Source organism: Calidris pugnax, unplaced genomic scaffold (assembly GCF_001431845.1).
Source record: "Calidris pugnax isolate Ruff unplaced genomic scaffold, ASM143184v1 scaffold129, whole genome shotgun sequence".
Taxonomy (NCBI): domain Eukaryota; kingdom Metazoa; phylum Chordata; class Aves; order Charadriiformes; family Scolopacidae; genus Calidris; species Calidris pugnax.
In genome coordinates, this window is record NW_015090856.1 from 808,871 (window position 1) to 823,533 (window position 14,663).

Consider the following 14,663-nt stretch of genomic DNA (forward strand, 5'->3'; position numbering starts at 1 on the left):
GAGGGACTAGGCCGCCGGGATCGGCGCTGTGGCGGGCGGGAGGGACTGAAGTGGCATCGTCAGCGCTCCGGTAGCAGCGGGTGTCCTCCCTCGGCGCCGCGCACCCCTGGCCGGGAGGGAGGTGGGCCCATCCATCGCGGGGAGGGGGAGGCTAATCCAGTTTTGGGGAAGAATTCGCGGAGTTGGGGGTTTTCCCGTCGGGTGACCGCAGGGATCCCCGTCCCGCAGGTGCCAAGAAGTGGCTGGAATGGAGGAAAGAGATCGAGCTGCTTTCCGATGTCGCCTACTTCGTCCTTACCACTTTGTCAGGTACCGTGCCCAGGAGCTGCCTCTGGCGTTTCATAGAGTCACACAGTGGTTCGGGTTGGAAGGGACCCTGAAGCCCCCCCCAAGTGCCACCCCCTGCCCTGGGCAGGGACACCTCCCACCAGCCCAGGTTGCTCCAAGCCCCCTCCAGCCTGGCCTTGAACCCCTCAGGGATGGGGCAGCCACAGCTTCTCTGGGCAACCTGGGCCAGGGTGAAAAATGAGCTCTCTGTCCTGGGCAGCTGCTGTTTGTTGGTGACCACTAAGTGGAGTGAGACTGCCTGACAGTGATTTGTTTAATGTGGGGGCTTTGTTTGGTTTGTTTTGTTTGTTTTTCATAAATGTCTCTTATTAAATATGAAACAAGTAAATTGTCAGAAGTTTGAGTTCAAATGCAGCAGTTTATCAACCCAAATGTATGTTCTTTATGTCTCTTATTAAATATGAAACAACTAAATTGTCAGAAGTTTGAGTTCAAATGCAGCAGTTTATCAACCCAGATGTATGTTCTTTTAAATGCAAAAGTTCAGTTTAAAGACAGCATGAAAAAGAATCCCTGCTCTAAGCCTAAAACCATTGCAGATACCAATGCTGCAGATGTTGATGTAAACATAACACTCGCCTCACTCAACACAAAAAATACTATTTCTGAAACTCCAGAACCCAGCGTGTTCTTACCTGAGCAGCCCCTCGCCACTGATTAACTGTACAAAGAATGTCACTGCTGTTGCCATCTTACCCTGCACGTTCTGTGTTACACGTATTATTTAGGTTACCAGACTCTGGGGGAAGAGTACGTTAACATTGTCCAAGTTGACCCAACCAAGAAAAGGGTGCCTTCTTTCTTTCGGCGGGCCGTCTTCATCGCTCTTCATACCGTGGTGCCCTACTGCTTAGAAAAGGGATTGCTGCACCTGGAACACGAGCTGCAGACGGAAGCTGATGAGTCCAGAGCCTCACAGAGCAACCCAGCACTCGGCTTATCCAGCAGGACCTTGGTGCGGAACTGGATACAGAAACAAGTTGGGGAGCTCACGGAACAGCAGAAGAAAACAGTCTTACAAACTGTGTATGTTCTTAAACAATGCGTACCTTTACTTCACCGACTGCACCTGGCAGTATTCTACATAAGCGGCACTTTTTATCACCTGTCTAAAAGAATCACAGGAATCACATACGTAAGTGGATGTATTTCTTGTTTGAAGGTGGTGTCCACTGTGGTATTTTGGCCTCTTTTGGGATGCCATGTGCATAAAAGGGATACGGAATTTAGCTGCAGCTGATTATAATATTGGCAGACTGGGTGAAAGGGGAATTTTTAATATTACATAGAGGGATTATGAGTCCATGTGGTTGAAAGGTTATGGCTAATAAATGTGAATGTTCTGTCAGAAGTTAATACGCTCCGTAACATTGAGAACACTGTCTAGTCCAGTCTATCTTCTACATATACACAGAAAATGAGAATTAGCTTAATAAATCAATGGGAAATACTTAAATGTAGTTTTGAACAAAACATCAGTACACATTTAGATACCATTTTTCTACATGAAGAGCTAGTTTCACACAGTCTTTTCAGTAAGTATCTTTCCAAAAAATACCAGCCACTGGCCAAAAGTGTGTATAGGCAGAAGACTCCTCAACAGTTCCTGATGTCAGTGTGGAAAAGAGGAGTCTGACTATTTGCTCAGAGCTACCTAACAAAGCCAAAGCAATTAAAGCAGCAGTTTTGATGGACAGACAGACAAGACAACTGATCCCTGTACAAGCAGCAGTAAAGTGTAGCCTGACTGATTGAGATGCATCCAGGCCACATTACACCTCCTGAGAGACAGCAGGTGAATAAGTCCTAGATACATGTCAATATTTTGGACAGAAATGAGAATCTCAAATCAAGAATTTATTGATATGGGGAGGGAGATAGTTTCATAAAACCACAGTAACAAAAACAACTCTATTTCTGTGAACTATGTAGCTGCATTTTGGAGGACTGCAAGGAGAAGATCAGAGCATACGATCAAGTTACAAGTTTCTTGGAGTAATTTCACTCTTCCATCTTCTTCTAACAATTGGTGTTCAGATGTACAGCTTCAAACAGAAGCAGAGAGCAAGGCAGGAATGGAAACTACACCGCAACCTGGCTCATCTAAAGTATGATGATTTTTACTTATTAGAAATAGGTGGAAGCAATGGTGTGAAATGTAATAGCTTTCATTAACGGGGAGAACTCTGGGGTGACACTTTGACTTAAGTTACCACCTGATATGAAGTTTGATGCATTCCCTACCATTTTAAGCCTCTCTTAGATTTCATGCTTTGCTTTCATGTTTTTGAAATCTTCACAAAGAGGGTTAATACTTGAAGATGGGGTTTACTTTAAGATGATGTTATCAAATATTTCTTATAAGCAGGCTAAATAAAATTAAGTAATACATAACTATGTTAATTAGAAACACGAGCAAGGAAAAAACTACTGGGCGCCACTCCCGCTGCACGTTGTGTTTGGAAGAACGGAGACACACAACAGCCACACCTTGTGGGCACCTCTTCTGCTGGGAATGCATCACGGAGTGGTGTAACACCAGAGTAAGTACAGAGGGACAAACGGAGGCTGGAAGGGATAAACATGATGAAATTTCTACTTGATCGTACTTGTCAGCCTGGGTGCTGAAGTAATACCCTTTCTCTCACTAAGGCACCTAAAATCCCCACACAAGAGTTTACCAGGACCTATATATTTTATTAGAATAGAATGACTGTGGATTACACAGATGAGGTAAAATAAGGTGAGTAGTTTTCTGTCCCAAGCACTGAAATGCAATCAGCCTACTCTGGACGTCAGACACTGAAAGAATTCCTTTTATCTACAGACCTAGGCTATAATTCTGACTGCAAAGAAACAAGAGTGATAATGTTCTGAAGCCACCTTCACCTGATTTCCAGTAAAAAGAAATAAGTAAATTACAACCAAATCAAGTTATCTCTTATGCATGGTACTTTGAACTTGGATTTTGCTTTGGATTAATGAAATACAGCAGAGTTTTCATCCATTAAGGATTTGATAAACATTGTGAAACAAGACATTGTCCATTTATTTTCTCCAAAGACTGAAAACTCCTTGCCAGGAAAAAAAAGGCATCAGATGTTAGTTACAAATAAAATCTTTGCCAAGAGGCTATGTCTGTGCTGTAATTCAGATGTGTGACTGCAGCTGTTCTAGAAATTAGTTAAAAATTACATTACATTAAAAAACAAACACACACAGAGCAAAAGAACCGTTAAGAATCCATCCAGTTTTTCAGCACCTGTATCATCTCATGTTGCTGTTTAAATGGGGTTAGCTTGGAATGCTTGCAGCACAAACTGGACTGAAAAAAAATGGGTTTTTAATTATGAATGCTGATTATTTTCTAAACAGTTATATTTGGATTTTTCTTAACTTTTAAATACAGCAATTCAGTACATCTATGTAACTTCTTTTCTTTTTGTAGACAGAATGTCCACTGTGCAGAGAGAAGTTTCATCCTCAGAAACTCATCTACCTACGCCACTATCAACTGTAAAGGAAAAATCTGTTCTGTTTGATGACAAGGACCTCAGCTCTCATACCCTTTATGAAGTTGTCAGACAGCTTGAGTTAGTCCCAGAAAGACTTTATTATAAAACTGGTAACTGCCTGTGCAAGGTGGCACTTCATTATTGTTTTACAGAATAAATCTATTTCTGCCTCTACCTTTCTGTTTCTTCTAACATGGTCCATGACCATATTAAAAAATATGTCTTTCTAAAAAGTGCTTAACAGAAATGTAATAGTTTTCTTCACTTTGGACAATGAAAAATGTAAATCAGATTCCCATTCTCTGGATGTAAGTGTAGATCATGAGTCTTCCAACATTTCATAGCACATGTAAGGTATTAGTAAAATTCTACAATTTCTAAGATTCCCTTTCTCCTGTAACATAATAATGAGTCCACGCTGTAGACTTCAGAGGGAAAGGACAAAAGCTGTACACAAATCCTTAGTTTAACTGCAGTGGAATTTCTATGACAAACCTATGTCATGTGCCATTCTATTTTCATAACAGGGTTAACGATAAAGCAGGTTTCCTTGATTTGACAAACTGTACATTTCCCTTAGATCAACAGAACACAAACCCATAGTGATGCAGACTGCTCTGCACAATGACCAATTCACACTCAGCTTCCAAACTCAAAGCTCTTCTATCACTATTAGATAGCAAAACTCTTCATCAAGTATTCTAGACATTTAAGACTATAGCAATGTAATAAGTATTGCTTCAAAAAGGCGCTAGTACATACACTAATAGAAACTAAGCTCAACTACGAAACATTAGTTTTATAACCCAGCTCAAGTTTTGTCTGGGTGTTTTCTACAGTCTAACACAGATAGGGAAGACACTGACTTCAGCCAAAAGACCCTCCCCTCCACTCTTTATGGCAGTAAGGGCTATTTCAGCCAAGCCAGTATTTTAGAGTATAAAGGAGGAAGGATTCAGCAGCATCACCTCATCAAGGTTTATTCCCATAAATTATTATTAGTTCTGTTATACAAGTACTCGGAGCAGCAAGAAAAAAGACTGTCAATTGTTAAAATACCTTGTCATTCTTGCATGATAGAAAATGTACAAGATGAATTTATTTATATTCTTTAAATACAGATGGGGAGAAAAAGCCAGATGATCCACTCTGTGGATCATGAGTTACAGTTTCAATAAATCTTTCACAAATGGCACTGAATATGGACTTGGGGCGGCAGGGGGAGGTGTGCTACAGTAAGAGCACTTCTTTTAAGATGGTTATTTCTATTGCAGAGATCCTGGTTAGCTAATCAACAATTAAATCTCCAAGTATTGTCATAAAACCCCCAATAAAATTAGTTTAACTTTTCATCATCTCTACAAATGGAATAAAAAATAGTTGCTGGTAACTACATGAACACTTGATCATTACTGTACAAAAGTGATTTTCAGAGCTGCAATACCATCCCTTTCTTACACCAGGAAACTTTCAGGCATCCTTCACCTACTTAGAAGTGACAAGGCAACAGTGGAAGAAAACTGGTCCATATCATAAATGAAAACATGACCATTTAAGGAAATCACTGCCTGGTCTCCTTACTAAGAAAACAGTAAGGAAAAACATTTTGTTGCACATAAAAACAAATAGGAAGCAATCGACAGGGAAGTATCTGGGAAGTTGTCAAGCCAAGTTTTTCGAGCACCCTGTAAGGTTAATTTATTTTTAATACTATAGTTCAGGGAACTGTACCATTGTCCCGATGTTATCTACAATCCATATTTGAAAACTGTTAATCCCACTGAACGCAGAGCATCTGTGCCTACCCAAGGGTGAGAAGGCATTAATCTCCAACTGCCACTAAAGTTTGTAATTAAGTAGAGGTAAACACGTCTAATTTGCAAAGGATGTCATTAACACTTGTTTAGTAAGAGTCATCCCAGTTGATAATTTTAATAAACATTGTATTTTTATCCCTGATTTGCCCATAGTTAGAAACTCCAGCAAACCTGAAGACAGCTTCTCCAATTCAGGGACTTCATATTTTCAGGAAAAACAGTGAGCGACCGGGGCTGGTACTTTTATAAGGCCCTTTCTGGAAACTCGTTTCCAGAATTTTAAATTTTGACATTACTAGTTTCCACACTTCTAATAAAACAAACACACACAAACATAAAACAACAGGTCAATGTGAATTAAAACTACCTGTAATTTTCCCAAATTACCGAAGGCTGAATTCCAGAGCTCCATAATGACTTCATTTGACAAAACTAGATGAAAGGGTTCCTAAATACATTTTCCATTTAGGTGTCTGTTGAAGTTGCCACTATTCTCCATTCAGAATCTTCAAAGAGCTAATCTTTTCCTACTTTTTGCAAGTGATTGCTCCCTGAAGAGTTGAAAAAGGCATTGCATGAAGATAAACTGAAGGTAACCATTATTGAAAAGGAGCCATAAATACTGTTAAATCAATAGGTATATAAAGATAGAGAACAAGTAAAGGGGGACACTGTCTTTTAATAAATTTTGGAATTAAAAAGTCACTTAATAAAACTGCAGTTGTATCACATGAAAAAGTTTACATGCAGGTCATTTAGCTCTGATTATTTTTTTTTTCCCCATAGAAAATGAAAAGCTGTGTTAAAACCCACACAGTTTGTCTGCTATGGCCAGTTTGGGTATATTTTGAAAGGGCTGCATGAAGTCAGCTTAAATTAATGAAGAAACCCTTAAGTACGAAAGAAACTCCAACTAATAACAATCAAAATATATATTTTTATAATTCCAGGTCCTCAAAGGAAATTGCGATAGAGTTTGAACAAAGTTTTAAGTCATGAAAGAGCCCAATTTTAGCATCTGCTGTGAGACATAATGGTGAAACTGGCATTAAAACCCAACACAAATGAGTTGCTTTACAAGCTAGATGAGTGTTTTTTCCCTATTGCAAAACCCATGATTTAGTAGATTTCTTATTCCTATCTACATTTGTTTGCTTATAACTCAGTAATACCATGCATTTAGGAAATTGGCTTAAGTTCTGCATCTATTTAGGTCTACTGAATTTTTCTATGGAAACAGCACACAGCCATGAAGCAGAAAACAGCATCATGTGTGCCATCTTACATTTTTCCTCCGTATATGTGCACAGCACTTCAGGGTGATACTGAGCAGGAGAACTACGTAAAAATAACCAACTATAAGCCATTAATCTCTCCAGTGCAATGGATCATGAAAGAAAAACATTATCCCAAATCCATGGGATTATCCAAAGTTTCTCCAACTTCTTACAAAAGAGAATAAACTCAATGCAATTTGGTTAGAATGCCAGTTTCTTCAAGAAACTGATATTTCAGATAAAAATAGCAAGATCCTCTTAAAATGAAAATTCAACTGCTTTGTCACCACTCAATCATTTTTTATGAAGAAAAAAGGCATTGTTACAATGGCTCAAAATCGTTCCTTTAGTTAGAAGTAGAATTGGTCAACAGATTGATTGCATCTTCTAGCTAGCAAAGGTCTTCCCCACATCTTCTTTCCCTTTGTATTTCCTCTTGCCGTGTGTGAAGGGGATATATCTGTACTTTATCATGTGCTGTAAAGAGAAAAGATCAATTTCTGAGACAAGAAACTTACGTAATATTTACAAGAACATTTTACAATACACATTGTAAATTACAAAGTCCTCTAGAAAAACAGTTCTTCAGCACTGTAAAGGTAATGAAGTAGCTAATCATGTACCAGTATTGATTATAAATCTCTTATAAACCTCTTATAAATCTCAAGTTTGGGTATATCAAACACCAGTATTGATTATAAACTTCTTATAAATCTCAAGTTTGGGTATATCAAACAACTTGTACAGTGATGATTACTGATTGAAAGATCACAGGGAAGTGGAGAGAGCACAGAGGTATTAATTCTTTACTACCCTTTGATTTACAACTTGGAATAACAGAACCTATCCAAAATTCTGAATGTCTGGGGGAAAAATGGTTCTCTTTTTAAAATCCCAGCGAATCATAAGTAATTTGTTAAAAATGGCCCGAATGACTTGCCTACATTCTTCTTCCCCTTCTCTCCATCTACTTTCTCACACCAACGTGTCAGAACTTCCCTTTTCACCTATCAGAAATGCTACAAAACCTCTTCCTTAAAAACAGCCAGTTAACTGAATTGTAGGACTCATCCTGCACAAAAACCAGATACTGAATTCCGAGATAGAAACCTTTTGAAAGCAAGTGTAGAATTTTCTAATGTAGCATATGAAGACTTCTTTTTGCCTAGTTTTGTTTCCCGTCACCAATATTTGCTCAAAGTTTCAAACACACAACACACTTGAACTAAGTGCTAGTTGTTCAAGTTCCTCTAGTAACAGAAGCGTGTGCAATTTTAATACCTCTGAAGTGCTCAACCAGATGAACAGTTTGGAACAATACTGTAAATTCTGACATCACAAAGGCTACTCTCTATTCTTGGCGGGTTACCTTGATTTGCCTCTTCATAGTGATACAAAATAGCATAATGAAGTACATCACAAGGATTGGCCAAAACACAGGAACGTTGAAAGCCTCGAAGAATGTACATGCCATAGCAACCAGGATTCCTTTAGTTGCAGAGTACCTTCAAAATAATATTAACAATTAATATTTCAACCCCAGCTACCACTACTTTGATGCAGATATTTACATTTTTTCAAAAACAGCATGGGTAGATGGATCCACTCACCAGAATTTGAACTCTGGGAGCCTTCTAATGAAAGGCCGAAATTCTTCATTTTGCCTTGTAGGTAAGGAAGGACCATCATCTGAAAAAAACAGGAAAAAAAAAAACCCAAACCACAAACCCTCTCACTCTACTTTTCCACACTATTTGGACTCCAGATTATTTTTTTTCTTAAAAAAAAAAAAAAAAAAAAAAAAGAAAAACCTTCACTGTTGCACATAGATTCCAGTTACAGTGGCTGTTTTTAATGTAACATAACATTCATTTCCCAAAAGAAAATAGATAATAGAAATGAGTGGCAGGTCACTTGAGTTACTTTGGGGAGAACTTCAGCCACAGAAACTTTCTTTTAAAACAATGTAAACTAATACAATATGGAATACGTTCAAGTCCAGGAAAAAAGAAGACAAATTTTATTGTAACTCCTGAGGTCAAGTTGTAGAGATTTTTTGCACATCTGAAAACACAATGTCATGCTAAAATTGCGCATTTTTACACTACTGTATCATCAGAAAGAGCTGGAAGTTTGACTAAGTTCAAAATTACCGCAAAATGAACTATTCATCATACCTGAGTCTTCCATTAAAGAGGGGTCTACCTTTGGCGACAAGAAAGCTATGAAGAGATTTAGATGGTAGATTCCCAAGGCATATGTCACAATGTACCAACCCTGAAGCAGAGAGGGAAAAAGAGCTAAGATTAAAGTCTTCCTAAAAACCATTTTCAGATACTGATTTTTCAACAAGACTAAACAACCTGATTTTTTCCTTCCTTGAGAAATGCTCTTCTACATCCTTACATTAGCATGAAAAGTTTTCTGGACTTGTTAAAAAAATATTACAATTTCTCACTACGTAAAATAAGCATTGCGACTCTATGAAAAGATGAAATCACCTTTATGAAAGTATTTATTTTATTTGTACACTGACAGCTAACAAGTATAACATAACATTTAAAGCTACCGAAATACTGACTAAGCTTACTGTAATATACAAGATTTAAAAAGAATAAAATCTATTAGCCTTTTTAACTACATGTTTTCTAAGGTATACTACTGCAAACCTAATAAATTCATCAAAACAAGCCTCAGAACATGGGAGATGTGCAAATCCCTCAACTATCGATGGATTTAATACGAAAGCTTTTCTCAGGCATCGAGTCTCAATGTTCATGATGTAGACATCATAAAAACAGTACAAAAGCAGCAAACAGCATAAAACCGTCACATTTTTAATCATCTTTGCAGGCTTCAGTCTCCTAAATGTTCCTATTACTACCACCTGCACAGCTTTCACATTCAACCTGTAATCTTCAAGCTTTGGGAATGCCTGGCCTGCAGCAATAAAAATGCTGAAAAAGCAATTCTTTATGGTTTGGATGGAGAAGGTAACCACTGGCTCCTGAACGTGTTCTAACACGGCTTTAAAAATAAAAGTAAAAACGTAATTGCAAAAGAGTTTTCAGAGGTTTATTATGGAATTTCATCAGAACCAATAGATTATTTCTACTTTTTGTTGCCATCAGATGAATATCCTTAAGCATTTGCTTGTTCTCCATTTTTAAGCAGTAAGTTTAACACCAGAAAGATGCATTTTTACTTCAGACCATCTAATTTGCCTTCTACTGTGTGCTACGTGATGCCATATATAATTCCAAAATAACACCATACTTCAAAAATACACAAGACAAAAACCTGAACAGTAATGGTATCTAAAATTACTTTAGCAGTAAATCCAGTTTTCTTACCTGCAGTAAATAAACTCTAATCATGTAGATAAAACTCAGACCCAAAGTTACAATCCATCGCACTGCAGTATATGGAGTAGATTTGTCTAACCAGGATTGGTAGATCTAGGAAGAAATAAAGTGGACACACATAAAATACATGATGCACAATAAATACCATTCATTACAGGGTAGTATTTGAAATTGTAGGCATTTGTGAGAAGTATTTTGGGAAGGAGAGTAATGTGAAACATTTGTATTCTTTATTACAAACAAACTGAATTGAATTTTAACATACAAGCATTTGAAAAGTTCTATTTTTTTTTACAAAGGCAAAAAATAATAATTTCCTAATGCTTGAGGCATCGTAAAGCAATTTAAATTTTCAAAATTTTTGCAAGTTTACTTTCTTTAAGATGAATCTGACATGAAATCTGATGTCACTCCTCTTTTTTGACAATAACAGCATATATTTTCACTGTGGAATGTCACATATCCACACATTCAATATTCCATTAAGCTATGTATTATAATATTTGTTATCTGTTTTTAAAAGGCTTCAAAACAAATCACTTTGTATAGATTTTACTATTTCAACAACTTATCCAGTAAGTAATGAGTTTAAGAAGCTGCATTGAGACCTGTTTCTAATAGAGTCAGAAAAACCCTCCAGAAAACCAACCTGTCCAAGTCTTGAGAAAAATCTATAGACCACAGAAGGCTTTCCATGCACAGACTCACCAACACTGTCCCCTTCTGACATGGTTGCTGTGAAAACAAAACATGATACATAGGTAACATTTATAACAAAAATCCAAGCTCCGTGTCGCTTTACAGTACATTACCCAAACCAGCATTTACTTATGATATTCTTTTGGATTGCCCTGTTTGAAACATTATTTTTAGTGAAGTATTCTTAAACTGAGGATATTTATTCCAGAAGAAATTACTTTCCAAACGGAATTGTCAAGGAAGCAAAGAACAGGGTATTTTACAACGGCAAGATAGGATCCAAACCCACTTTAGGGAGGGGAAAAAAGAAGTCCATACAGAACTACAGGAATAAGCCTTGTTAGACATCTTCACCTTGATAAAGCAGGAATTATAACATCTAAGCACCAAGATATGACCTGCAGTACCACCCTCCTGACACCTCAGGCGAAGGAAAAAACCAAAATATTTTTTTAAAAGCTGCTTAGGATTTTTAAATACTAACTAGATAGTGAAGAAGCTTAAGTTCAGGACTCTGTACACCAGTGGCTACCAAGAAAAACTCTGCTGTAAGTACCTAAACCAAAGCACTGCCCACTGCTAGAAACATTCAATGAGATTATCTCTTGAACAGGAAGAGCTCAGCAGCCACAGGAAAGTTTTAAGCATGAGCAGAACTGTGTAGTAAAGGGGCCAGGATTCTGAACTCAGGTAAAAAAAAATTGACCAAGGGAATTATTTTTTAGTATGTGCTTCTGCTACCAATGAAAGAACTTTATTTTTCTTTTCAGCTAAGCTCAACTAAGTCTTACAGTTCACTTCAAGATCTAAAACAAACAAAATAAAACAGATTCTCAACAGACACATTTTTGCCACATCACCAAAAGCAATCCCTGACTTTACTTCCTGGAGTCCTCATCTGTGGGTGGGACTACACAGCTCTGGAATAGTGGGAGCACTTTCTGCCCTATAATAATATCTCAAGAGCCTCAGATGATAATAAATGTATATGAAACATTACTAAATTTGAAAAATGTAAATTATCGTAGATGCTGTAATACAGTGACTGCTACAAAAAATAATTTGAGACCAAAGACAATCTGGGGAAGTTCAGAACCTCAGTTGTATATTTTTTTTCTGTAAACATCTGAAAACTATATCCTATGGAATATTTAGTAAGTAGAAAAAGGGAGCCCCATTCCACTTCAAAAGATAAGGGGATTCATTATGAGGCTTCAGGAGCTTCAGTCCACTTGAATTAAAGTTATAGCTAAAAAGAAAAAAAAAATCAAATAGGAACTCATACAATATAGATATGGACTTTTTCATTACAGGCAAAATGAAGTAATTATTATTCTCCCCATTCACTGCACTGCAGAAGGAAGAAGTTACTCAGCATTATTAGCTGAGCATAATTTTGTACTTTATTTTGGGTTGGTTTGTTTGGTTTTTTTTTGAAATGTCCTGAAGTATAAAACAATAACAAAAATATATAAGTTCTCTGAAGATCACAAACATAAAAGCTCTCTTATTGTCAAAATTCATCTTACGTATGCATCCATAGCAAATATGGGCTATAAGTAGACCTACCATTACATTCTTGTAAATGTTAACCTATGCAGACTGAGTGAAGAACCACCTATGTAAGGCTACTGATGGCTTTATGACAGAGTAGGCTTTTTGCTTGGTGTAAAATTACACTAGAAGTGATTACGTACAATTGTTTATCATACAGACAGTTCTTCCACAGCACACCAAGAAATGCAACCAACTAACACTGTCTGTTTTACTGAAAAGAAACCTCTCACTGGCCCAATTTAAGTAGCATAGACTGAAGTACATCACATGACATAGTTTAGAATTTAGGTTAAGATTTCTTATCACATTAAAACATTTACATAAAGAACATCTTTACGTAGACTATTATTAAGAACAGTAGTCATTGGCATTGCTTTGAAGGTAGTTTACAGTTAAGAACACAATTCAGATCTCATTGGTTTAAGGGAATAATTAAATCCAAACAGTAGCAAATCCTCTTTCATAATTTAACATATAATTTTACTGTTCAGCATAATGAGTTACGATAACCCTTCAGCCATTTCAGTAAAGTCAATAATCAGAAAGCTATACAAAGATTAATAGAACAATTGAATAGTTTGGTACTATCAGAATACAGACTGCTACTAAAACTAAACTGTATTAAAACGTTTTTTTCTGCTGAACAAGACCAAGTAGGCAAATGCATGACCTTCAACAATTACACCTTCTACCGCAATTGTTATGGGAACATCATTACAGACACCACTGCATCCCTGAGTTCTTAAAATAAACAGGACCTGGGGCAGTAAAAAACATTTCCATTAAGCCTCGCATCATTACATGAGAGGAAGTACAGAATTTTCAGAGAACTTTTGACCATGACAAAGGTTATTCTTAAATTTAACATGAAAATAAAGCACTTTACCAGCAAAAGCACCTTACTGCTCATAGAAGCTTCTTTATCTCATAGAGGAAACGCCTTTGAAGAGCAACACAGTAAAGCGATTCGTCAACAACTGGGTGAACGGACAACCACAGGAGAATAACCCACTGGGTATGCAAACTGGTTGGGTTTTGGCTTTTTTTAATGCTAAAAGAGGCGCTGTTTGATTTTATCTATTCCTACAGCGGCCTGTCCTGTCGGAAACTCGCAGCTGCCCCCGGAGCAGCGGCTGCCCGGTCCCTGCGGGCCCCCCGCACCCCGAGCACCGCACGGACGCGGGGGGCTGAGGCAACACAGCGGGGACAAGCAGAGCGCAGGGAGAACGGCGCGATCTCCGCACAGAGACCCGACGGGGAGGCCCCAAGCGGGGCCCGCTGAGGTGAGGCGAGCCCGGGAGAAGCTCTAGGGCAGACAGCACCTCGGCTTGAGGGAACGCGGGTCCCCCGGCAGGCCCCAGTAGCGGTGCGGTACGGCCCGGCGGAGCGCCTAGGCCGCGGGTGCGGCAGCGGTAGCCGAGCCCGCAGAAGCTTCCCAGAGGGATCCCTCCCACCCGGGGACTGTCACCACCTCCGCCCGCCAGTTCGGAGGCGCAAGCTCCCGCCCCGGCCGCCCTCAGCCCCGGCCGGGCCGCCGACGCGGGGCTCCGGCTACTCACAGACGCCCAAGCCGGGTTCTTCCTTCCGTTCCCCCTCCCCCCCCTCCCACAGACCCGAATATGGCGTCACTGGCGGGGGGAATCCGCTTCCCTTTCCGGGGCGCCGCCATTTTCTCTGCCCGCCCCGCCTGTGGCGACCGGCCGTCCCCAGGGCGGGACCGTGGGCGCCGCCTCAGCCCGGCCCTGCGCCTGAGGGGGAGGATGGGTCTCCTCCTGCCGCCGAGTCCGGCCTCTTGTGAGGACGAAGCTCCGGCGTTGAGGCAGAATGTAAATACAAACGTTTTTCATCCATGGGTTTGCGGTGTTTTCTGTGGCAGCGTCCCTGGTCCGTGCAGGGGAAGCACAGTCGCTAACGCTTCAGCTTCTGCCTGTTTCAGTGTCTTTAGTTGTTTAGGAGCTTGGGTTCCCTTTACAATGTAAAACAAGTGTAAATAGTAAGCGAAGTTATATATTTATCTTCACGTAATTGCTTATACTGAAGTTTAAAAATTGGTATCCCTGAGTAAAGTTAGTATTACTTCTGTAT

At 39.0% G+C, this 14,663-nt stretch overlaps 2 protein-coding genes across 6 annotated transcripts in view; one reads left to right on the forward strand and one right to left on the reverse strand.

Annotated features, from left to right (window-relative positions):
* Nucleotides 1-4,037, forward strand: part of PEX10 (peroxisomal biogenesis factor 10) — a 4,649-nt gene extending 612 nt beyond the window's left edge. For both annotated transcript variants that reach the window (XM_014943897.1, XM_014943898.1), the window contains exons 2-6: nt 229-309; nt 1,077-1,483; nt 2,281-2,456; nt 2,756-2,891; nt 3,797-4,037. In XM_014943897.1, the coding sequence (XP_014799383.1) occupies nt 229-309; nt 1,077-1,483; nt 2,281-2,456; nt 2,756-2,891; nt 3,797-3,868 (872 nt within the window). In that variant the 3' untranslated portion in view covers nt 3,869-4,037. The remainder of the gene's footprint in view (nt 1-228; nt 310-1,076; nt 1,484-2,280; nt 2,457-2,755; nt 2,892-3,796) is intronic.
* A 906-nt stretch (nt 4,038-4,943) lies between these two features.
* On the reverse strand, nt 4,944-14,211 carry RER1 (retention in endoplasmic reticulum sorting receptor 1). 4 transcript variants are annotated; one of them, XM_014943902.1, is made up of 8 exons: nt 14,138-14,155; nt 13,465-13,518; nt 10,972-11,057; nt 10,311-10,415; nt 9,135-9,234; nt 8,568-8,646; nt 8,327-8,462; nt 4,944-7,434 (listed from the first exon to the last, which is right to left on the reverse strand). In XM_014943902.1, exons 3-8 carry the CDS (start codon nt 11,050-11,052, stop codon nt 7,345-7,347), a joined length of 591 nt encoding a protein of 196 aa, XP_014799388.1. In that variant the 5' UTR covers nt 11,053-11,057; nt 13,465-13,518; nt 14,138-14,155; the 3' UTR covers nt 4,944-7,344. The 4 variants fall into 4 exon arrangements, with proteins under 4 accessions (XP_014799388.1, XP_014799387.1, XP_014799385.1 ...); XM_014943901.1 differs by lacking the exon at nt 13,465-13,518 and having other exon boundaries at nt 14,138-14,211; XM_014943899.1 differs by lacking the exon at nt 14,138-14,155 and having other exon boundaries at nt 13,482-14,052.
* Nucleotides 14,212-14,663: the final 452 nt, after the last annotated feature.

Bases quoted from the DNA above. Each gene is read 5' to 3' on its own strand.
- RER1 (XM_014943899.1), bottom strand. The intron at 9,235-10,310 runs GTAAGAAAACTG...TCTCTGCTTCAG, and splicing joins TTAGAGTTTATTTACTGCAG to GGTTGGTACATTGTGACATA. The intron at 8,647-9,134 runs GTATGATGAATA...TGTTTTTTTCAG, and splicing joins CTCTTTAATGGAAGACTCAG to ATGATGGTCCTTCCTTACCT.